The sequence below is a fragment of the Mustela lutreola genome, chromosome 15, assembly GCF_030435805.1.
Source record: "Mustela lutreola isolate mMusLut2 chromosome 15, mMusLut2.pri, whole genome shotgun sequence".
Taxonomy (NCBI): Eukaryota; Metazoa; Chordata; class Mammalia; order Carnivora; family Mustelidae; genus Mustela; species Mustela lutreola.
The window spans coordinates 51,724,307-51,749,361 of NC_081304.1; the positions used below are offsets into that span (position 1 = coordinate 51,724,307).

Genomic DNA, 25,055 nt, shown 5'->3' on the forward strand with positions numbered 1-25,055 from the left:
AAAATATCCTATTATATCCTATTATATATCTGATAACTTTCAGTTACCTATCTATATACATACACGTATATCTGGTCTAAGATCATTCCCATAAATGTGTATGTAATAATTAATTGACAGTTGCCTTTCTTAAAGCCAATCTCCTTTGGGAACTGGGCTACTGTAAAGTTATAGGTTGCCTGTGTAAGACGTACTGATTCTGATGACTCCACTCACTACAAAGAAAACCAGTTAAAGCAACAATGTCAACCTCTACCTTATGACCATCTTTAGCTAAGAGGCCTATTCTCTCCCATAGTACTTAAAGCATATTCTTCTTTAGACTGGGAACTTCTAGAAGCCCAATGTTAAGGAGCTCTGTGGGAAAGTTTTCTTTATATTAAGATGAAATCCATTTCCCTTTAACTGCTAGTTCCTGGTCTGGATTCCAGCCAAAAACTAACTTGACATCACAAAATTTTTCACAGAATTGACGCCTGACTTTCCTAAATCGATGAGTACTTTTAATTACAAGTATAAAAGAAGAAATTTTCTTAAAGCAAAAAAGCAAAGTCTACCTAAAGGTCAATGGCCTCACATTTTATAACTAAAATTCAAACTACAGCCCAGCTATCAATTCTAAGCTAACAACGCAAGTCATTTCTACATCCGATAGACCCATCTCTCATAGGATGACATCAGTATTTGGCATCAAATTATCCTTTATAAAGTGAAAAACTACAGAATGGCTTGTTTTGTATTATGTGCTACAAACTTACTTGCCAATTTTGTATGACAGGAGAGAGATACAGCTGATAAAATCATATTCTCATTAAATAATACTTATGCAATATACTATATAAAATATTAATTTAAGATACACCTATCAATTTCTCTTCAATCTCTAAGGAAAAAAAAAATCAAGCTTTAAAGTTGAAGAACATTAAAAATTATGACAGAAAACAGGTCTTAATACAATTAACATTACCACAGAACATACTGATAACTAAAAAAGGCACAGCCAAGTGCTTTTACAGGCCTGTGCTGTAAGAAATGGCATGAGCTTACCCGATTCTCATCATAAATAATTTGGACGATACTGCGGTGTTTCTGCTCCACAGGAGGAGGGGACACAGGCTTCTCAGGCTCAGGAGGTTTAGCTGCTTCTTCTTCCAGCTGTTGCTAAGAGACCCAGAAAGAAAGAATCAGGCATCTGATGCAGTCACCCCTCTCCGTAATTAATCGCCAGAGATAACACATGCTACTGAGCAATTCTATGGGATAATCTTCTAATCTGCTAGGTCTAAAGAAGGTTTCTAACAAATTCAATCAGATTTATTTTGACTAAGAACTAAATAACATAATTATTAGAGAAATCCTTTTGTATTTTAATTCGATCCATTTAAAAGCAAAATCATAAGAAAAGCTAAAACATACAAAAACTACCCCCATAGACCTCCATCACAATGACCTTTTTGTAGCACAGGAAAACACTTTTCTATGTTACAGATAAAGTGTATGCGCTAATGTCTGGTAGGAAGAGCCTCGTGGCATGATTACAGACTCATCCTTAACTCAGAACAGCATCATGTGTAGCACCCCCAGCCAACCTTTATATTTTGCAATCAAGAGGAACTGGCAAAACTACAACTTTGTGTACAGCTGCAAAACAAAAAGTGATCAGCATCGCTCTGCCTGGGGTTGAGCCTCAGGGTCACCCCTTTCAAGTGGTAGCATCCTGGGATCCTTTCTAAGTCTTACTACAATCCTGAACAAGTACATAAACCACTCACTCATATGTAAGGCAGGAATATGAATTAATCCTTTCTACCACAAAGATTTCTGAGAAGATTAAATAACTCGGTATGTATGAAGCACATTACAACTATAAAAGTTCAGCAAATATTACCTACAATTATTACTGAACCGAGAAGGGACTTTGCTTGGTTCACTGCTTTTTATTTTTCAGCACTTAAGCCAGGGCCTGATACCTAGTAAATGCTCAACACAGAGCCTTGTGAGTTTACTGCCTAAGATGACAGTAAAGACACTGGGTAAATATGTTACATCTACTAAAGCCTAGAGGAAAAAATATCTGTACTATTCAGCTGACAGTCAAGACTCCTAGTCACGTAAGTTGGACCATAGCCAACCTAAAGATAAAATGCCTCCAAGAGACAAGCTTCAAGGACCACCTTGGAATTCAAAGTACTTTTGCAGGCTGCTATCTAAGGAAGCAAAAGACAGATATTTGGAGCTACGAAGTCATTTTTATGGAATTGAGTTCTTCAACCATTCACTTTCTTTTCTTTGTTCAGAGGGCCTTCTTTTAAGATCCTTGTTAAACAGGTATGGAGAAAGGAATAAACAAGCTTCCAGAAATCACATTTTGTTCTTAGTCTGGACAAAACTACTGTAAAAGAAAGACTAAAAGCAAAAACAAAACAAAAAACAAACTCTCCTCACTTATTTGTCCTTTTACATGAACTTTAAAATAATTTTGCAAATTTAAAAATACTTAGAATTTTTACCAAAATTGTATAAAACATATACAATTATATAAATTAAGGATGTTCACATTCTTTCAATTATTAATACTGTGTTGCTCTGCACCTTTGGTATATTTGTTTACTCAAGTTGCCCTTTATATTCCTCAATAAAATTTGCAGCCCATAAATATACATATATATCATAAAGGTCATACAACGTATTTCGTTATTTTTAATTATTAGTGGTTTACACATTACTGAGCATTTACTATATGCACATATCATACAACCATCACATCATTTTGATATTATTAGCAGTATTACTACTATATCACAAGTGGAGAAACTAATGACCAACTCAGCAGAATCAGACCCACTGATACTTAAAAGAATTGTCAGGCATATTATTATAAACTTATTAACAAGACTCAAATAAGAGATGGCTGAACATTTTTTTTTAAAGCAAGGTAATAGTTTTTACATGATGAGATTTAAAAATTAGCCTAAGAGAAATTAAAGCAATAAAAACATAACTGAAATTGAAGACATATTTGACAGATTAGATGTAACTGAAAAGAGAAATGCAAACAGATAAACAGAAATGAAGAAATTGCCCATAATTAAGCCCCAAGAAGCAACAACTGGGAAAGAAAAAACAATGAAGAAACAGAAGACAAGAATGTAAGATGTTACACCTAACAGGAATTTCAGGAGATAACAATGAAACCATAGAAAAAGATTTCCTTGAGAAAAAAAAAAAAAAAAGATAAAACAGCTTAGAATTTTCCAGAACTGATTAAAAACTCCCAACACATTCGAGAAGCCCGAAGTGTTGTAATGACACTGAGTATTAAGTAAGGCTAATCAATCACATACCTATATACCCCTGAAACAAATAATACATTATATGTTAATTAACGGAATTTAAATTTTAAAAAAAAGCAGCAGCTCAATGAGTCTTAAGCTGGACAGATTTAAAAACAAAAACCCATCCCTAATACATCAGACTATACACAAAACAATACAAATTAGAGTAAGGGTTGGTGTCTTAAGAGTGGAGGCCAGAAGACAGTGTGCTGGGACAAAAGTAACACCAAACGAATAAAAATATCTTTCACAAAACAGGCATAAATGAAAGACATTTAAGTCACAACAACCGAATACTTAATCTGCCAACAAACCGAATCTCACTAAAGAAAATTCTGAAGGATATTCTTCAAGCAGAAGCATATACCCCCAAACGGGAGATCTGTGTTGCGAGAAGGAACGATGAGCAAATATGAACGACAAACACATGGGTAAAGCTAAATGAGCACTGACTGTATAAAATAAAGTCTTTGGTGGTTGAAATAAAACAAGGAAGAACTAAATATATGACGAAAGTAGCACAAAAGCTAGGAGAAAAGAGAAAGAAATTGAGAAGTTCTATACCCTCAATACTTCTCAAGAAGAGAGTTAAGGTACTAATTAGCTTTAGGCTTCAAGTTAAACTGGCAGGGGTGGGGAGGAGCCACAATAAACCAAAAAAAATACTGGATAAAATCCAAAGCAATGGGGTAGAAAAATATGTAGTGAAACAAATAATCAATCCAAGAGAAGGATTAGAAAAACAAACAAGAATACCGAATTCAAGCATAGAAAAGGACAAATAGTATAAAATAGTTAAAAATAATTGAGGGTATTACCAATTGTCATAATCAGGTTAAAAGAACCAAATTATCTTGTGGAAAGATAGGTTGTCAAAACCAGGTAAAAAAACAAAATCCAGTTATTTACCTACATAAGAGATATACCTTAAATATAAAAGCACAGAAAATAAAAGGAAAAAGGGGGCCCAAGTGACTCAGCTGGTTAAGTATGACTCTTGATCTCAGGGTTATGAATTCAAGCCCCTCACTGGGCTCTGTGCTGGGTGTGGAGACTACTTCTAAAACAAAAAATTCCCAACATTTTGGGGTGCCAGGGTGGTTCAGTCAGTTAAGCGTCCAACTCTTGATTTCAGCTCAGGCCACAATCTCAGGTTCATGAGATCAAGCCCCATGTGGGAATCTGTGCTGCATGTGGAACCTACGTGGGATTTTCTTCTCCCTCTGCTCCCCCATCCCTCGCAAAAAAAAAAAAAAAAAAAAAGAAGAAGAAGGAAAGGAAAAAGAAGAAAAAAGATAAACGAGTCAATAGCAACCAAAAGAATGCTGATCTCATTACATCAGTATCACGCAGAACAAATTTTACAGCAAAAAGCATTAGGAGAAATAGAATGTCATTACCTTATAATAGAAGGTTTCACTGACCAGAAAAATAACAACGGTAAACGTGTATACACCATCATGACCTGAGTTGAAGGCAGATGCTTAACCGACTAGGCGACTCAGGCATCCCACTATGAAGCTTTTAAAAGGACAATATAGCTCTCTCTCTCTGCCTGCCTCTCTGCCAACTTGTGATCTCTCTCTCTGTCAAATAAATAATTAAAAAATCTTAAAAAAAAAAAAAAAAAAAAAGGGTGCCTGGGTGGCCGAGTGGGTTAAGCCGCTGCCTTCAGCTCAGGTCATGATCTCAGGGTCCTGGGATCGAGTCCCGCATCCGGCTCTCTGCTCGGCAGGGGGCCTGCTTCATCCTCTCTCTCTCTCTCTGCCTGCCTCTCTGCCAACTTGTGATCTCTCTCTGTCAAATAAATAATTAAAAAATCTTTAAAAAAAAAAAAAAAGGACAATATAGAGTTAACTGATCCCAGGGCAGTCTTATGTAAGATCTAAACAAATTCTACTCACCAAAAAACACAATTAGGCTCAAAGACCTAAATCTAAGAGCTAAAACAATAAAATTTACAGTTGAAAAAAATAAAATTTACAGAAAACACAGGAATCAATCCTTGCTGCTTTTAGATTACACAATGGTTTCCTGGATAGGAGACCAAAATCTCAAGTAATGAAAGAAAAAATAAACGGGGCTTCAACACAAGTAAAAACTTTCGGCCCTGGTGTGATTCGGTTCTACACGGCTGTTCCCTGTTACGGGAGTCTTTATTTCCAGCTGCCCTCTCTCCCATATAAGATTCCCACTCCAAAGAAGGTTCCGTGGACAAGGACATGAGCCCCTGTGTGGCCGCAGAAGTATCTTCTCAGTTGTGAGGCCAACAAGGGCCAAAGAGTATCATTTTAAAGTGGATATTGATGAAAATGAACATGAGTTACCTTTAAGAATGGTCGGTTTGGGGGCTGATGCAAAAGTTGAATTGCACACTGTTAAAGCAGAGGCAACGAATTATGAAGGCAGTCCAACTAAAGAACACTGGCAACTTTGAGAACATCTGTACAGCCAATGGTTTCCCCTGGGGGCTCTGAAATAACACCACCTGTGATCTAAATGTGGTCCAGGTCCTGTACGTGTGGACAGCACCTAGCAGCTGTGGAGGAAGACGAAGAGTCAGAAGATGAAGGTGTGAAACTCCACAGCATATCTGGAAAGTGATCTGCCCCTGTAACTGACAGCAAGTTTCCATAGAAAAAAAGTGAAACTGGCTGGTGAGAATGAGGAAGCTGAAGAAAAAGCTCCAGTGAAGAAATCTATACTTGATTCTCCAGTCAAAAAGGCATTAAAAAAAAAAAAAATCAAGCCAGAATGGAAAGACTCAAAACCATTAACTCCAAGATCAAAAGGTCACAAATCCTTTATAAAAGGAGGAAGAAAAACGTCCTAAAACAGCAAAAGGATCTATTTCTGTAGAAGACATTAAAGCAAAAATGCAAGCAAGTCTAGAAAAAGCACGCTGAACGGTCCTGGTAAATTAAGCCCAAAGATGGGGAGAGGAAAAAGAGAGACAAATATAGTCCATACTGAAAATCAACAATCTAGACGAAAGTCTTCTATTTTAATTTCAATCCCCGTTCCTGGTTTGCCACCCACCCACACCCCCTTCCAGGCTGGAAGCAATCTCCCTCCTGACTTCCCAAAGCACTTTCATCTGACTGCTCTGATCCAAGGAACCTTATACTTCGTTCTCTGTTACTTGTGCATTTGACTCACCTCTTTGACCATGTTTTATCACCTTTGTATCTCCCTAGCTGCTCAATAAATACTTACATGAGTCAAGTAAGAGGGGGGAAAAACCCCTTTTGTACACCAATGGATACTATCAGGAAAGTGAAAAGACAACTCACAGAATGAGAGAAAATATCTGCAAATCACATGTCTGAGTGTCCAGAATATATAAAGAACTCTTACAACTCAACCATAAAAAGACAAATAACCCAACGAAAAAATGGGACCAGAATCTGGATAGTTCTCTAAAAAATATATACAAAAGGCCAACAAGCGCATGAAAAGCCATTCATCCTTAATCATGAAGGAAATTAAAATCAAAACCACAATGAGATTCCACTTCACATTGAGTAGGATGGCTATCAAACAAACACACAAACATGTTGACAAAGAAGTAGAGAAAATGGAGCCGTCCCTCATACACAGTTGGTGGGAGCATGAAATGGTGCAGTCACTGTGGTAAACATTCTCATGGTTCCTCAAAAATTGAAACACAGATTTACCATATGACCCAGCAATTTCACTCCTAGATATATATCCAAGAGAACTGAAAAAAATAATGGTCACACAAAAACTAGTACATGAATGTCACAGCAGCATGATTCATAACTACGAAAAACAGCCAAAAAGTGAACACAGGGGTGCCTGGGTGGCTCAGTGGATTAAGCCTCTGCCTTCAGCTCAGGTCATGATCTCAGGGTCCTGGTATCGAGCCCCACATCGGCCTCTCCGCTTGGCAGGGAGCCTGCTTCCCCCCCTCTCTCTGCCTGCCTCTCTGCCTACTTGTGATAAAATCTTAAAAAAAAAAAATTTTTTTAAAGTGAACACAACCCAAATGTCTATCACCTGATGAATGAAAGAACAACACATAGCATATCCATGAAGTATGATTTTATTCAGCCATAAAAAGGAATGAAATACTGATACAAAATATAACATGGGTGAATCCTGAAAACATACTAAAAGAACGAACACACAAAAAGTCACATATTATATGATTCTATTGACCTGAAATGTCCAGATAAAATTCTATATAGACACAGAACAGATTAGTGGGTTGCCAGGGGCTGGGGGAGGGAGGGTAGAAGGTAACTGCTAACAGATATTCAGTTTCTCTTTCTTTTTTTTTTGGTTTCTTTTTGAAGTGATAAAAATGTTCTAGAATTACATAGTGGTGATAGTAGCACAACTTTATGAATACATTAAAAGTCACTGAAATTGTATACTTTAAAAGGATTAACATTATGGTATTTGAATTTATTTCAATTAAAAAAAAAAAAAACCTTACTCATCCCATCCCCAAAAAGCACAATGACAATCCACAAATGAGCTAGCTGCCATACACGTAAGTGACAAGAGACTTTAGGAAATAGTAAAATTAAGAAAATGACAAAATAACAATCCACGTAAGGAACACCAATAACTCATAAACAAACAACAATAAGCTCTCATTCCTAAAACGGAAATGTAACGTAAAATCTCAGTGAGAGCTATTTCACATCCAGCTGAAACAAATGACCAGGTGAAAACAAGCATATGCACAAATGAACTTGTAAGGTCGTGGTAGGAATGCAGAACCGAGCTGCCATTTTAGCAAGTTCGGTATCATCTAATACATGCAAAGATGCACATACACTCCAGCCAAGCAATGCCATTCTTGTGCCAGTGCCCTAGAAAATTGGTTTAAACATGAACCAAAAACACAGCACCACAGTATCAAATAGCAGCAAACCACAAAAACCCCTCCAGTAAGATCAAAAACAGAACGGACAACAAGATTTGCTCTCTGTAATGAGAAAAAAAACAGCAAGGAAAATGAGTGAATACAACTAAGGAAACTAAGAGCAAAAAAAAAAAAAGTAAGCCACAATACACGAGACATGATTCCACGTACAAAAAGTTGAAAGCTATGTAAAACTCAACATTAGCGGGGCGCCTGGGTGGCTCAGTGGGTTAAGCCGCTGCCTTCGGCTCAGGTCATGATCTCAGGGTCCTGGGATCGAGTCCCGCATCGGGCTCTCTGCTCAGCAGGGAGCCTGCTTCCTCCTCTCTCTCTCTGCCTGCCTCTCTGCCTGCTTGTAATCTCTCTCTGTCAAATAAATAAATAAATCTTTAAAAAAAAAAAAAAAAAACTCAACATTAGCTTCGTTAGAAAGACAAACATACATTCTTAGAACATCAATAAAAGACCAGTAAAATCAAACACTTACTTGTTTCTTTTTCAGTTTAAGGATCTGCTGTTCTACTTTTGCAATTTCTCGATCTACACGATCCATACTCTGTATTAACTCTTCCTTTGAAAGTTTTGAAGGTGAAGCATTTTGATCATCTCCACAGGGTTGCCCAGAGATTGGAGAGGATGGAGCTTCATGTTTGCCTCCAAATGCTGGATCCTTTAGAGGAGAAAATCAATAATTAATTCCTCGCTAATAGCCAGTATCAGTGTGAAGATTCACTTAACTGAGAAAGTCCATTTGAAAACACAGCAGAGCCGTGTATGCTAGCTAGTACATGGCTGGTGTCTGGAAGGAGCAATTTTCACACACGCACATGGGCAACACACCCTACTGACCTCTATACCACTTTCATAGATAGTGTAGACGTATCGTTCACTATTTTGAATATCTTAAAAGCTACACAGAATGAGGTGGCTAAGAGGCCAAACAGCCTTTAGTTAAGGCTTCAGTGAGATTATACAGAGTATCTGGGGAAATAATAATGCAATCGTAACAAAGGAAGATACCAATTTCTTAATCATTTCCTTACAATGGTTCTTCAAAAGGTCTGAACTTATAGGCTAGGAAAACTACAAACTCCATGTGAAATCTTGTACCCACCCAACTTAGAAGTTATGATTTGCCCAACTGTTCCCAACAAAAAGTTTTCAGACTTTCCAGTGGCCAAGAATTAGATACAGAAATGACCTAGGAACTTCTGCTGCTACTAACACCTAGACCTACCCTTATATAGGGCAACCAAGCCTGCCCACACTACAGCACACATAAGATCTCTTAACCCAATATGTCAGCCGTTCTACCTCCAAATCAGAGAGAGAATTATAGCACAAGGAAAACCCCTCCACACAAAACCTACCACCCTGTCCACACACACACACACAAACAACACACAGAGTTTATTAATTTCCAGTCTAAGGTGAAGATATAAGCAATACTGTAAAGCAGATGAATGTTAGATTAAGGTACTCGTTTTCTCCAAGCTATAAGAAGCCTAGGATGAGCATAGTTCAAAGGACTATGGAGCCCTAAATGTATTAAATAACAATTAAGTAACTGGGAAATCAGCAGTTCTAACCAAGAATGCACATAACTGTACCAGGATGGTTGCTCCAAAAGACCCTGGAACAGAGATTTCAGCTAAAATATGTGTATTCCTGAAAAATCTCATATTCTATAATAACATAAATCTAAGATTTCTGGGGAAAACGGGATTATGGCTATTATTTAAAACCCGTACAACTTTGTCAGCAGAGCACTAACAAAAACATGAATAATTCTGATAGAAGTAATAATACAAGTGAGCTCCAGAATCAGCTGCAATCAGCCTACAGTCAGTCTTTGCTAGCTTTACACCGAGTGGTCCGTGCTTCTGTTGTGAAGATGTAAATCCTTGAGGTCATTTGCTTCCAACAGAAAACAGTATGTTTCATCAAAATAAAAAATCCAATTCAGGGTATCTTTATCAACCTTTATCAACCTTTAAAAACAAAAAATACAGGAGATAATATCGTTATGGTTTCTTTTCAACACTTGAATCTGCACTAGGTTAGCTTAAAGTGAAACACAGAGCTGTTCTTGAATGCACTAATTTTCAAATCTTCTTAAGGTCTTCAGACATCATGAAGGCTACTTCTTGTAATTATGAAACAGCTTAATCCTGAGAGCTCTGAAACATTAACGTGCAGAAAAAAAAACATTCAGGAACCACCAAGGCTTCATGTTATATTAAAACATTCTCCTACCATATGCATATGAGTTCATTTGTGTTACAGAACACGTATATAGCAAAGCAGATTATATTTCAATTCTGCACATTTTTGAAATGTTCCTCAGGTGATCTGAGACATGCCCTAAGAACTATTACAAAGCAGTATTATCCACTGATTTTCATTCTAGTTAAATATCTAACCCAAAAAACAATTCCTTGAGTGCCTACTATATTATATGATAGGCACTAGGTAGAAAGGGGAACAAAACAGACACGAGGCTCGCCCTCATGGAGTTTATATCTTGTGCTGGAACATACTGCTAGCTATTTTGGGAAAGGAGTTAGATTCCTACCTCACATCTTGTATCACAACAAAAGCCAAATAGCAGCAAACATTTAACGAGATTTATTAGCAAATTTCAGGGAGCCCCAAACAAACAAAAAAGGGTATTCATTTTATCTTGGGTTTAGAAAAGCCAACAGCAAAAGATAAATAAAAAAAGAGAGACTGATGGATTAAATAAACACGATCTTCTATTTATCAAGATAGTAATAAGACATTTAAAAACCAAATGAGAAAAATCATTTCCAAAATGTGAACTCTACAGCTCAATATAAAATCAAAACAATACTGCCAAAAAAATGAACAGATATGAAAAAACTCATAAATCAGGAAAAATGAATAACCAATAAACAAATGAAAAACATGTTACTAAAAAGCAAATAAATACAGTTAAAAATTCATCAAATTAACAATGATTTTTTTTTTTTTAAAGCAACAACTATGTGGCATCAACAAGGCTCCACAAGAATTGGGCACCATGGGGGCGCCTGAGTGGCTCTGTTGGTTAAGTCACTGCCTTCAGCTCAGGTCATGATCCTGGAGTCCCAGGATGGAGTCCCATATTGGGCTTCCCCTGCTTTGCAAGGAACCTGCTTCTCCTCTCCCTCTGCCTCTCCCCCTGCTTGTACACGCTCTCTCTCTCTTATCAAATAAATAAAATCTTAAAAAAAAGAAAAGAGCTGGGCACCCTATGCTCTGCTGTCAGGAATACAAATTGGCCCCATTCTCTGGCAGGGCAATCTAGAAATAACCATGAAAACCTGAAAAATATGTTGACTCTGATCTGAAATCGATCCTACTAATACGGATTTACCTTAAGGGAAGAAATAAGAATAAACACCAAAAAACTCAGCCTGAAGTACAAATATCATTGCTCTAATGAACAAACAGGTAACCTGCATTTATGACAAATTACTCTATATCCATATATGGAATACTAAGGAACCCTCAAAATATAGCTACAAACTTAACTGACACAAAAAGAAGCTCATGACATACTTAAGCAAAAATAAAATTACATACAATGTACAAAGTGAGCACATTAAGATACCCACCAAAAGACAGAAGAAATAACCAGAAAGTTAACAACTACCTCTAACTGGTAAGCCTGTAAATAACTTTCTCCTTCAGGCTTATCTAATTCTTCTACAAGATATACCTGGGCGGGGTGCTGGGTGGCTCAGTGGGTTGAAGCCTCTACTTTTGCCTCAGGTCATGATCCCAGGGTCCTGGGATCGAGCCCCGAATCGGGCTCTTTGCTTGGCAGGGAGCCTGCTTCCTCCTCTCTCTCTGCCTGCCTCTCTGCCTACTTGTGATCTCTGTCTGTCAAATAAATAAATAAATAGATAGATAGATAGATAGATAGATATACCTGGGTTTAACAACATTGGAAAAAAAAAAAACAACAAAAAACTAAACTAGCAAATGCTAATTCTTTCAAAACCCCTACTTCTTCTTGGGCGCCTGGGTGGCTCAGTGGGTTAAGCCGCTGCCTTCGGCTCATGATCTCAGGGTCCTGGGATCGAGTCCCGCATCGGGCTCTCTGCTCGGCGGGGAGTCTGCTTCCTCCTCTCTCTCTCTCTGCCTGCCTCTCTGCCTACTTGTGATCTCTGTCAAATAAATAAATAAAATCTTAAAAAAAAAAAAAAAAAAACCCTGCTTTTTTTTTTTTTTAAATTTTCTTTATTTATTTGACAGACAGAGATCATAAGCAGGCAGAGAGGCAGGCAGAGAGAGAGGGGGAAACAGGCTCCCCGCCCAGCAGAGAGCCAGATGCGGAGCTCAATCCCAAGACCCCGAGATCATGACCCGCGCTGAAGGCAGAGGCTTTAACTCACTGAGCCTCCCAGGCGCCCCAAAACCCCTACTTCTTAATAAAATAAAAAGTCTAAATAAGTAGAATTTTTTTAAAAAGGGGGGGGCGGTGCCTGGGTGGCTCAGTGGATTAAGCCTCTGCCTTTGGCTCAGGTTATGATCTCAGGGTCCTGGGACTGAGCCCCACATTGGGCTCTCTGCTTGGTGGGGAGCTTGCTTTCCCCTCCCTCTCTGCCTGCTTCTCTGCCTACTTGTGATCTCTCTCAAATAAATAAATAAAATCTTAAAAAATAAATAAATAAAATAAAAAGCCACAGTTTATAACTCAGTGAGGGGGAAAAGTAGGAACAGGAGGCAGGGGTCATGGGTTTTCAACTCAGGAGGCATCACCTATGGCACTTACTTTTTCTTAACATCTGTTTTCTCTACTATCAAATGGAACACAGAATATACTATGATCCAACATGTCACATTTTAATGAATGAGACTTTAAGATCCCTTTCTGCTAAAACATTCAACAGCTATAAATAACATCCATAGTAATTTATTCAGCCATGGAAGAAGACTTTTATTCACTGTATCTTTTTTTAATGCTATAAAACATTTCTTATAAACCCACAGACTATAATACATACATTTCACACGGTGACGCAAGCCTCAAAAATCCCAGAAGTTAAACTCATTTCTAGCTTATCACAAGAGCTTTTCCCCTACCTATTATTTTGCAAATTTTCAAATTTATATAAAACTTGAAAGAACAGTAGAATGAATAAGCATCTATCCTTTATCCTTCACTGGTTAACCTTTTGCTATTTTTGCATTCTCTCTATATGCACACACCTACCTTTTTTTTGGGCAGAACTATTTGAAAATAAACTAAAGACATTATTCACTATCTTTTTTTAAATTTTTTTACGGTAGGCTCCATGTCCAGTGTAGAGCCCAACGTGAAGCATGAACTCCCACCCTGAGATCAAGACCCGAGCTAAGATTAAGAGTCCCACACTTAACTGACTAAGCCATCCAAGCACCCCCTTATTGACTGACTGATTGATTGATTGAGAGAGGGAGGGGGGCAGAGAAGGGAGAGAGAGAATCTTAAGCAGGCTCCACACTCAGAGTGGAGCCCAACTTGGGGCTGGATCTCACAACTCTAGATCATGGCCTGAGCCAAAATCAGGAGCTGGATACTCGACTAACTGAGTCACTCAGGTGCCCCCATATTCACTATCTTTTAAATCACTTTTCACTGCATAAAAACTCAACAAAAATGTGTGGGTACTTATTTATCTGATCTCAAATTGAAAAGGGCCATTAGCCATGAAGGTAAATAAACATTATGGGAGAAAGATCTGCTAACAAAAAGGGGGGAAGGGAGGGCAGGGACAACAAAAGGGTGAACACTACACTGTTAAAAGAGTATCAAAGAAGTAGTTGATGACTTCTAAAACAAATACTTATTTAGTACCTACTACATGCCAGGTACTTCCTAATCTGAAGACTTAATGATAAGCAAAATACACAGTGAAAAAAAAGATAAACTCAGCAACAAAATGAGGGCACAATGCACAAACATGCATTTCACAAAAGGCAAGTAACAATAAACACAAGAAAAGGTTTGATCTTAATCTTCTCATAAATTCACAATATATACTGTGTGAAATATCACAAAATATAGTTACATAATAAAAGTAGTTCTCTCCAACATTATAAAATTATAGGTCAAACTATGGAGAGAAACCAAATGTCCATCAACTGATGAATAAAGAAGTGGCACAGGGTGCCTCAGTGGCTTAGTCAGTTAAGCATCTGCATTCGGCTCAGGTCATGATCCTGGGGTCCTGGGATCAGGCCCTGAGTCAGGGTCCCTGCTCAGTGGGGAGTCTGCTTCCCCATTCCCTCTAACCCCCCCTACCTGCTCTGCTCTGATGCTCTCTCTAATGACTTAAAAAAAAAAAAAAAAAAAAAAAAAAAAAACCACCAGGCGTGGCATGCATCTACAATGGATTATTACTCAACCATCAAAAACGAAATCTTGCCATTTTTGACCACGTGGATGAAGCTAGCTGGTATTATGCTGAATGAGTAAGTATGAAAAAGACAAATACCATATGATCTCATTCATATATGGAATTTAAGAACAAAACCAGATGAACATATGGGAAGGGGGAAAGAAAAAAAGGAGAGAGGGAAACAAGCCATAAGTGACTCTTACGGACAGAGAACAAACTGAGAGTTGATGCAGGGAGGTGGGTGGGGGATGGGCTAGGTGGATGAGGGGGTTAAGGAGGGCACTTGTGATAAGCACCAGGTGTTATATGTAAGTGATGAATCAGTGAATTCTGAAGAAACCAATATTATACCTTATGTTAACTAAAATTTAAATTTAAAAAAAAAAGTGCAGGTAATGTTTTTCCTCTGTATTTTCAAGTTTTCCAATGAAACTATTTTTCACATAAATTAGGAAAAAAAATTATTTTCTTTACAAAAATTACAAGCATAGCAATTGCAACTGAATTTAAGGGGATTATTTTAAATTTAATTAAAATTTAACAAAACTGTGGTCATCTTGAGAACCACTGACCACATTTTACAGCCCAGCGAGCCAGTACAAAGTGCTTGAGATTCATTCAATAGCAATTTTTCTTTACAGCAGTCCACAGATTGTTTTCATTTACCAAAAGTCAAAAGTATTGATTTTAAAAGTCTGGAGCACTAAGTGTGTGGTTTTCAGTTTTGTTTAACAAAATTTTTACTTTCCCATAGCACTAAGCTTTAGAGACTGGCATAATCAGACTTTCTTCGGGCACTGCGCCTGGCTATGGCTAAATCAACATTACAGACCGACAACTCCACAGGGGAAGGGAACAAATATTTACCTTCTTAGCATCCGCAGAAGACCTCAACCCTTCTGGCAGCGTGTGCACTACAGGTAAGACCGCAGCGCTGACGCGCTGGAAATGGGGATCGGAAACCTGCTCCAGACGTGGTCGTTTGGATTCCAGTGAATCATGATCCACAGGGGATGGCCCTGGGTGAAACTGTTCATAGCCAGTTCTCCTTTCTTGAGGCCTAACACATAAAAATGAAAGAAATGCTTGAAAATTGTAAAATGATGCACAACTTCCTGATAACATTCCTGGTTGGACTTTGAAATAAATGAGAAAATTATGCTTACCTTTAAAGTGAACGCCTGCCCCCACTTCCCCTAACCCAGAAGAAGAATATACATAAAGTGCTATTAAACTTCTAACTCTAATAGAAAGAAGATTCTTCAGGGGAGATGGGACTGGCAGCAGGAAAGTGAAAGACCTAACAAAAGATTTCAATTTGCAGAAAATTTGGAGTTGCTGAGGAATAACCCTAAAATATTTTTTAAAACCTATGCCATAATAATTGAATTTAGTATGATCTTAACTAGAACAGCCACCATTTTGAACCAATGATAAAAACAAGCAGGAAAAAACAAATCTCCCAGCAACTGTACATGGAAACATAAATGACTTGAGTTGTGATACTAAGACTTAAAGATGAGTCTCTTGAGTGGAAATGTAACATTGCTTTGAAATTCTGACCCCCAAAATACATATTCTGTCTAGCTTCTGCAAGCATGTAAGTGTCTTGAAAGTCAGGAATCTGTCTCTGATCCTTTACATGAAGTACTGGATGTCCATTAATTTCACTTTCCCTTTCCTACCGAAGTATTTACAGAAGCAACATTTTATTTTGTGGCCAAGCTTTAAACAAATGTCTCACAAAACATTTCTAAATGAAGAGGATTATCACTGTGTTCCTTTTTATTTTTTTTAACTTCCTTTTTTTTTTTTTTTAAGATTTTATTTATTTATTTGACAGACAGAGATCACAATTAGGCAGAGAGGCAGGCAGAGAAAGAAGAGGAAGGGAAGCAGACTCTCTACTAAGCAGAGAGGCTGATGCATCCCAGGACCCTGGGATCATGACCTGAGCCGAAGGCAGAGGCTTTGACCCACTGAGCCACCCAGGCGCCCCAACTTCTTTCTTTTTTTAAGAGAGGAGGTGGGGGCAGGCAGAGAGAGATGGAGAGAGAATCCCAAGCAGGCTCCACACCCAGCACAGAGTCCAACCAAAGACCATGACCTGGGAAGAAACCGATAGTCGGCTGCCCAACTGACTGAGCCACCCAACCACCCCAGCACTGGGTTTCCTTTTTAGAAGAGATGATGAAATAAATCCTGATGTCTTTAAAATTATATTTCAAAATCTGGGGGCACCAGTTTGGCTCAGTTGGTTGTGTCTGCCTTCAGCTCAGGTCATGATCTCAGGGTCCTGGAATTAAGTCCCACATCAGGCTCCCTGCTCAGCAGGGAGCTTCCCCTGTCTGCTTCTCCATCTCCCTCTGTCCCCTTCCCTGCTTGAGTGTGTGCTTGCGTGCGCTCTCTCGGTCTCTCAAAAAAGTATTTTTAAAAAATCTTAAATCTTGTTCAAGACATAAATCCCATTATCTTCTTAAAATCCACAATGATGTCGCAAAATATACTGCAGTAGAAAGCCTCAAGAAGACAAGGATGGCTGCTTTTGCCATTTGTCTTCAATATAGTACTGGAAGTTCTTGTCAGAACATTTCAGCTAGAAAAAGAAATAAAAGGCCTCCAAATCTGAAAGGAAGACATAAAGTATTTCTATTCAGATGACATAATCTCATATGTAGAAAAATATCAAGAGTCCACCCAAAGTTAGAGCTCATAAATAAATAAAAGTAAATCTATAGAATACAAATTCAACATGCAAAAATTAGTTGTATTTCTGTATACCAGCAATGTACAATGTGAAAATGAAATTAAGAAAACAATTCCAGGGACGCCTGAGTGGCTCAATTAAATGTCTGCCTTCGGCTCAGGTCATGATCCCAGGGTCCTGGAACTGAGCCCCACATTGGGGTCCTTCCTTGCTCCATGAAGAGCCTGCTTCTCCCTCTGCCTGCCACTCCCCCTGCTTGTGCTCAAACCCCTTTCCCCCGCTCCATCAAATAAGTAAATAAATTTTTTAAAAAAAGATTTTATTTATTTATTTGAAGAGAGAGAGAGCACACACTAGCAGGGGGGAGGACCGAGGGAGAGGCAGACTCCCTGCTGAGCAGAGAGCCCACTCAACTTGTGGCTCGATCCCGGAATCCTGGAATCATGACGTGAGCTGAACGCAGACAGTTAACCAACTGAGCCACCCAGGCGCCCTGGAAAAGCTTTTAATATCCAGAATATACAGAAATCCTTCCCACAAATGAAGAATAAAAAGACATCCCCCTTCAAAAAAAAAAGGAAACAAAGAAAAAAAAAAGAGAGAGAGAAAGAGAGAAGAAAAACCAGCAAAGGATTTGACAGACATTTCTCCAAAGATATACAAATTAACACATGAAAAGATGGTCAACATCATTCATCATTAAGGGAACACAAATCAAAACCACAATGAGGTACCATTTAATACCTAGTAGAGTGGCTTAACTTGTTTTTAAAAAGGGAGGGGGGATAACAAGTGTTTATGAAGATGTGGAAAAATTGGAACCTGGTGCAGTACCCCTGGGGATATAAAACTATATAGCCACTGTGGAAAAATTCTGCAGTTCTTCAAAAAACTGAACACAGAATTACCATATGACACAGCAATCCCACCTGATGTACAAGATATATATCCAAAAGGACTAAAAACAGGGACTCTGACACAACGGTACTAAAAATGGACTCAAACAGACACTTGTACACCAGAGTTCAGGCATCCTTCACAACAGCCAAAAGGAAACAACCCTTGTCCACTGACAGACAAACGGGTAAACAAAATGTGGTATATGCTTCATCCAGTGGCCTATTCTGCCACAAAAAGGAATAAAGGTCTGACACATGCCACAATATGGGTGAACCTTAAAACATTATGCTAAGTGAAACAAGCCAGACACAAAAGGACAATTATAAGACTCCACTGATATGGCAAATTCATTGAGAAAGAAAGTGGATTAGAGGTTACCAGGGACTGAGAGGAGAGGGGGAGGGGGAATTATTGCCTAATGGGAACAGAGTTTCTCTCTGGGGTAATGAAAATGTTCTGGAAATAGTGGTGATGGTTGCACAACGTGGATGTGTTTTTTGTTTTTTTTTTTAAAGATTTTATTTATTTATTTGACAGAGAGAAATCACAAGTAGACGGAGAGGCAGGCAGAGAGAGAGAGAGGGAAGCAGGCTCCCTGCTGAGCAGAGAGCCTGATGCGGGACTCGATCCCAGGAACCTGAGATCATGACCTGAGCCGAAGGCAGCGGCTTAACCCACTGAGCCACCCAGGTGCCCCAACGTGGATGTTTTTAATGCCACTAAACTGGAACATTTAAAAATGGTTAAAATGGTAAATTTATGTTACATACATTTTACCACAATAAAAAAGTTCACACACAAACTGATTCTTAGAATCATGATTAATAAAGACTCGCCTAAGAACTAAAGAGAGATCTGAAAGGCTACCACAAAAATTTTATATTAGAAGGTTGCTACTACTTGAATGGATGATTTACACTCTTTCACCAGTTAGTCTTTTCCATTCACTCAACTCAGTGGACTCGGACTTAATCCCCCATCGTTTCATCGTATTACAAGAAGCCACCCCTCACTAAAAGTCAGCAACGATCTCCTGATACTGAAAGCAAGGGAATATTTTTAGACACCTGCTGACCCGTCTGCTACAGCTTATCCTTTACTCACTCCCTCCTTCCGGAAACTCTTCCGCCTCTCGGTTTCCAGGACACTGTCTGCCCTGCTTGTCACAGTCTAACATAACAATCTTCTGCTGGCACACACAGCGGTTCTCCACGGGGAAGCACAGATCATTTTAAAACAGTCAATTTCCAGATATTCTGAGCTTCCTGATCCACTCTTCACCTACACTGACCTGCTGCATAACAGACCTGAAGCTCTCCCCTCTCTGCTTCTCCCACAACTGCCCCTTCTCTCGTGTGGACACCCAAAAAGCTGAGAAAGCTCAGCTTTCTTGGACCTGTCACTGGAGCACTGACCCCCAAGTGTAAATACCACCAGGGCTGCAAAGAAACAAATCCTTTCTGCAAGCCAACGGTTCCCAAATGTGTGCTTTCAACAAACTTGATGAAGTTCAGTTGTTAACTAACATTTTCGCCTTAGATAAATATGTGATTTAGGGTATACCCTTCACGAGAAATTGTTTTTGTGAATAAGATTTTATGGTACCTTCATAAGAATAAAACATAAGAACAGAGTACATTCTGCCTTTATTCTATCAATAAGTAATATTTTGAAAACAACCCCCTCTATCTCATTAATGCATAGATGCATTTCCATGAAATTTTACTTATATTTGATAAATTTCTCATTTTCTTTTTCTTTAAGATCTTATTTATTTGTCAGAGAGAGAGACAGAGCGAGAGCGCACAAGCAGGGAGAGCAGGAGGCAGAGGGAGAAGCAGGCTCCCTGCTCAGCAGGACTCAATCCCAGGACCTGGAGATCAAGACCTGAGCCCAAGACAGTTGCTTAACTGACTGAGCCACCCAGGCATCCCACGTTTCTCATTTTCTTAAATGATTGCTATTCTGATCAATCTTGTAATAATAACTATATTTCAATCTAAAAATTTTTTATCTTCTTTTAGAAACAGATCCTTCTACATACTTGTTTTTGGTAAAGCAGGAGATAGGCTGATCAATAAATGACTCTCAACAATCAAAATGAATCACATTAGGATACATTTTGTGGGAAAAAAAAAATCAACAAATGAGTTCCAAGGAAAAAAGGAACAAAATAAGAAGTTCTGCCAGGGACAAGTTTGTTCATATATAGTATCATTTTAAGCAGATGAGGCCATCAAATCACTATGGTAATTAGATTCCATCAGATAAGCTTAAAATGTATTGCAGCAGTTTTGCTTTAAAACATCATTATACTTTCCAGATGACAAATTATATTCACCTTTTAAGACATATGAAAAACTGATGTCAACTTAAAATGTGTAATATATCTTTTGAGAAACACGAAAATAGCCAGTTTGAAGACCACTATTTCAAAATCATTTTCCTTTCTTTCTCCTTCAGAGGTTTCTGCTTCATGGTATCTTAAGATGTTGGGGACTCTCTGGGTTCATCTTTAAACTCTGGTTCTTCTCATTTTCCACCCTCCCTGGATCACACGTACCAATCTGGGTCCTCCCCTGAGCATGATGGATACATCTCCACCTGGAAGTTTTACTGGAACCTCAAACTTAACTCTTACCAAACTCAAGCTGTCTTTCCCTCGCTGCTCTTTCTTCAATCTCTAGCCCAGTGTCATGGCAATGAAACCAACAGCCGTCCCGCAAGCTGGAAACATAACATTCATCCAGGTCTCTTCTGTTGCCTTTGTCAACTGCCAGGACTTGGCGGCCTCACCTCCTGACTCCAGCCTGTCTTGTCTCAAACTCCATTTCACCACCATACCTTATGCCCGCACTCTTTCTCTTTCGGGTCCCTCATATATTCTCTCCACTTCTAGTCTATCCATCTTAAATTCATTCCCCACAGAGCAGCCAGAGGTCATCTATCAGAAACAAGGATCCAGCATTAGACTAAGGCCCCAGCCCAGCCCCTCAACAAAGCACTCAGAATGAGGACCACTGCTGCCCTGCAAGAAAACTGTGTGTGAAATGTCTATAAGCAAATACAATCCTCTGGTACACAGGGCCTGGCCAACTGCCCAAGAGGGATTTCAGCCCTCAGTTGTCCCCTCAACCTATAAAAGTTAACTTCCAAGTATCACATTTCACCTCTAGTGAATCTACCCATGAGATTTACCCAAGCCAGAAGGTAGAATACACCCACTGCGGAAGAACATAAGGCTAAAAGAACACAGGACAATTAAGACAAACACTGAGTACAGAAAGTTCTCTTTCCATCAAGAAATCAGGCTAGGGACACCTGGGTGCTCAGTCAAGTGTACGTCTTCAGCTCAGGTTATGGTCTTGAGGTCCTGGGATCGAGCCCCAAGTTAGGCTCCCCACTCAGCAGGGAGTCTGCCTGTCCCTCTTGCTCTGCCCTATCCCTCACTAGTGCTCATTCTCTCTTTCTCTCTCTCTCAAATAAATAAAATCTTTAAAAAAGAAAACAGGCTATTTCCCATTTCAGCTTGCCTATCCTTTTTAGAAGAACAAAATTACTCATGGATAAATAAATGTATAATTTAACATTTAAAATCTCAAAAACAAATGTAATTTTATATTGGAATCCTGGGGGAGTTAAGCATGAAATCTGCATTTTATATGAACATACTGCCTTTTAAAAACTAACACCAGTGGAAAGGTACTGCCACTTTGGAAAAACAGTCTAGTCATTTCTCAAATGGCAAATAGAGAACTATCATATGATAAAGCAATTCTACTCCTAGGCATATTCCCAAGAGAAAGGAAAATCCATGGCCACATAAAAATGTGTGCTTGAATGTTCCTACCAGCATTATTCTTAACAGTCAAAAAATGAAAACTCAAATATCTGTCAACTGATCAATAGATAAATGAGGTATAGAAAAAAAACAAACATCAGATTTTCATACCAAAAAATTTCTGTAGACTTCAAACTTAAAAGTTTGACTTCCATGACCTCCTAACACCACCTTTAAATATGTTTAAAATGAATTAAAGTTATTAGTTGGGTTTTTTACTGTAATATACCTATACCTTATCATTTTAATTTTAAAGAAGAGATAACCCTCATTTAGGGGGAATATGTCATAAGCTATTCGAAAACAGTGGTCCACAAACATCATCTACAATTATATCAACCAGTTTTATTTATGCCTAGCTATGGAAGGCTATTCTCTGAAACTAAATTTAATTCACCTAAATTTTCAAATTTACAAGCATGATTTGACTCCTCTTGTTGCTCAAAGGAAAACCAATCATCTGAGTATTTCAGTGAGTTTTTTATAATATCTGAAATGACCTCAACTATTCTGCATCTTTTCTTTTTTGTTGTTGTTGTTTATTTGACACAGAGAGAGGCAGCAAAAGAGGGAACACAAGCAGGGGAAGTGGAAGAGGGAGAAGATGTAGGGCTCAATCCCAGGACCCTGGGATCATGACCCAAGCCAAAGACAGACACCTAACAACTGATCCACCCATGTACCCCCCAAAAATAAATAAAATCTTAAAAAAAAAAAATGGGACTTTTTAAAATAACCTAACAATTCAAGTTACCCCTGAAGCAAAAAATACATTATGTGTTAATAAAATACAAAAATAAAGTAAAACAAAAGGCAAAAAAAAAAAAAAAGTAGTAGTATCAAGTCACTCCAGGCCGTACTCTTCAAGTGCCTATCTTTAAACAGTCTCCCAGTATCTGCATTACCTCTAGGTCCTGTAGTTTTATCATTTTTCACTATCAAGATTTGCTACTGTCGTTCAGTGTTGGAACCATAATTCATCTAGGTGCCTCACATAGACTTTTCACCTAAGGAGGTATGCAGCTTTACTAGTCCTTTCACCATGGCTTCCATTTATTGGCTGAATTCCATCCCCTAGAAATTCTTCAAGAACTTTTAAATGATCAGTGCTTTCATGTCTAAAACTGTGTGCCTGTTGCTTTTGTTCTTAAAATTAAGTGGCATATAATATTCTTAAGATCTCAATGTCTTTTTCTAGCTACTGCTCTACTATCTTCTATCCCTTTAGTAGCTTGAAGCCAGACTCTTTTTCCTCCCTGTCAAGGACTTTTTTTTTTTCCTCCTGGATTCCTGATTCTTTCACTTACCCTTGAACTTTAAGAACTGAACCAGGATCTGTCTTAGTGTCAATAATTCTGTGTAAGTGATTCCTGGAGCAAGATAAGCCTCATCCGTCTGCAGAGCTCTTCCTTCACTTTGCCCCCACCCAAAAAAAAAAAAAAAAGCCTTCTTCTTAAATTATGAATATTATTTCCTTTCCTTTACAGGTTCTCCACCTCAGAAACACATGGTCTTATGATATGTTGGATGATTTTAATTTATCCTCCATATTTACCAACTTCTCTCTAACGGTATTCATTTTTATGCTTCTGCACCACTCTGATTATCTCCAGACTTTCTTGCAAGACAAAAGTCTAAATTTTAGCCACACCTGTTCCATTCCTTTATCTTATTTTATATATTGAATTTATAGTGGTGAGCTTGGGCGCATTGGAATGTCCAATCTTTCATTTTATCTAATTGGGTTGCCTTGTACCTTTTAAAGACCTTATTATTAATTTTACTTCTCCTGTAGCACATAGCACTGAGGGGGGGAAAGTTCTTCAGTTTTCATCCTCTTACCCAATGGGGTCTTTATTTTTGACACTCTGTATTGCTTTCTTTAATTTTCCTTTCCAGGCCTGTCTTTGCCCCATTCCTGGCATCATTACTGTACTGCTCGGGTATACCATGTGCAGTCCTAATCAGATTTTCTCTTTGGTATAGTATGGGGGGTTTTCCTTTGTGGGACATTTGTCTATAGATAGAGGACTGGGTTTGGCTTTCTGGATTTTTCTATAGCCTGAGGGAACAGGGAAATGGGGCAAAGGAGAGGGAAACTCGGCTGGGGCTATGATAGCCTTTGTTGAGGATCCTGGTTTCCTCTACAAGCTAGACACGGAACCAGTCATGAGGGCTCTGGCTCATCACTTTGGAAAAAAGCACACCATGCCTGCCCTTCCTGCAAGATGGCACAATGGGATTCCCAAGCAAACAACTCATCACCACTATACCCTCACCATGTATGTTTTTCTCAAATCCAAGAGTATTTATGAGAAACCCTAGGATTTTACTGACCCTCTTTCTTCCCTCAATACTACTTCTTTGAGAGCTGAATTAGAAACTAGGAGGCCACATCATGCAAGATTCTTCTAAGTCCTTTCCTGAGTGCCACTTTTCCGAGTTTATAGCAGTGTGGCTGTATGCCTTTCCTTCTCTATACAGGGTGATTTTGGGTCATTTTTTGAAGAGTTATTTTTGTATATTTGCTAGATATTATGGAGGAGAGTGACCTCAATTCTCTCCACAACATTCACCAAAAAAACGTATTTTATAATAATTTTAAACACAGCCAAATAATTTCAATCCTTTTATCATCTTCAACCCTGAACAGTAAACATATTTTTAAAATAGAAAATCAGATTCTTTATAAAAGTGCTAGAACAAGAAACCCAAAAAGGCCATTTAATAAAAGGAGCTATAATATTTCAAAATACTTTAGATTAAGAGCAAGGATGGGGTAAGAGAGAGCAGAGATGTAAGGACATTAGAGAAAATGAATGTCTACCATGAACAGGGCCAACAACTCCTCTCCTTTGAGGACACTGCCATTACTATTCTCAAAAGTACAAGTGAGAAAACTAAGGTTTGAGGGGTCTGAATCAGTAATTTGCAACCCTAGCTGCCAATGAGAATGACCTGGGAAACTCCAGACATATGCGGA

At 38.5% G+C, this 25,055-nt stretch overlaps 1 protein-coding gene and 1 pseudogene across 17 annotated transcripts in view; one reads left to right on the forward strand and one right to left on the reverse strand.

Moving 5' to 3' along the window:
• The window catches only part of NCOR1 (nuclear receptor corepressor 1), a 155,942-nt gene that overhangs the window by 98,118 nt on the left and 32,769 nt on the right, over positions 1–25,055 (reverse strand). For all 17 annotated transcript variants that reach the window (XM_059149934.1, XM_059149946.1, XM_059149943.1 and 14 more), the window contains exons 4-6: positions 15,492–15,684; positions 8,720–8,902; positions 1,048–1,161 (exon numbers count right to left, since the gene is read on the reverse strand). In XM_059149934.1, the coding sequence (XP_059005917.1) occupies positions 1,048–1,161; positions 8,720–8,902; positions 15,492–15,684 (490 nt within the window). The remainder of the gene's footprint in view (positions 1–1,047; positions 1,162–8,719; positions 8,903–15,491; positions 15,685–25,055) is intronic.
• Positions 1,506–6,241, forward strand: LOC131816656 (nucleophosmin-like; annotated as a pseudogene).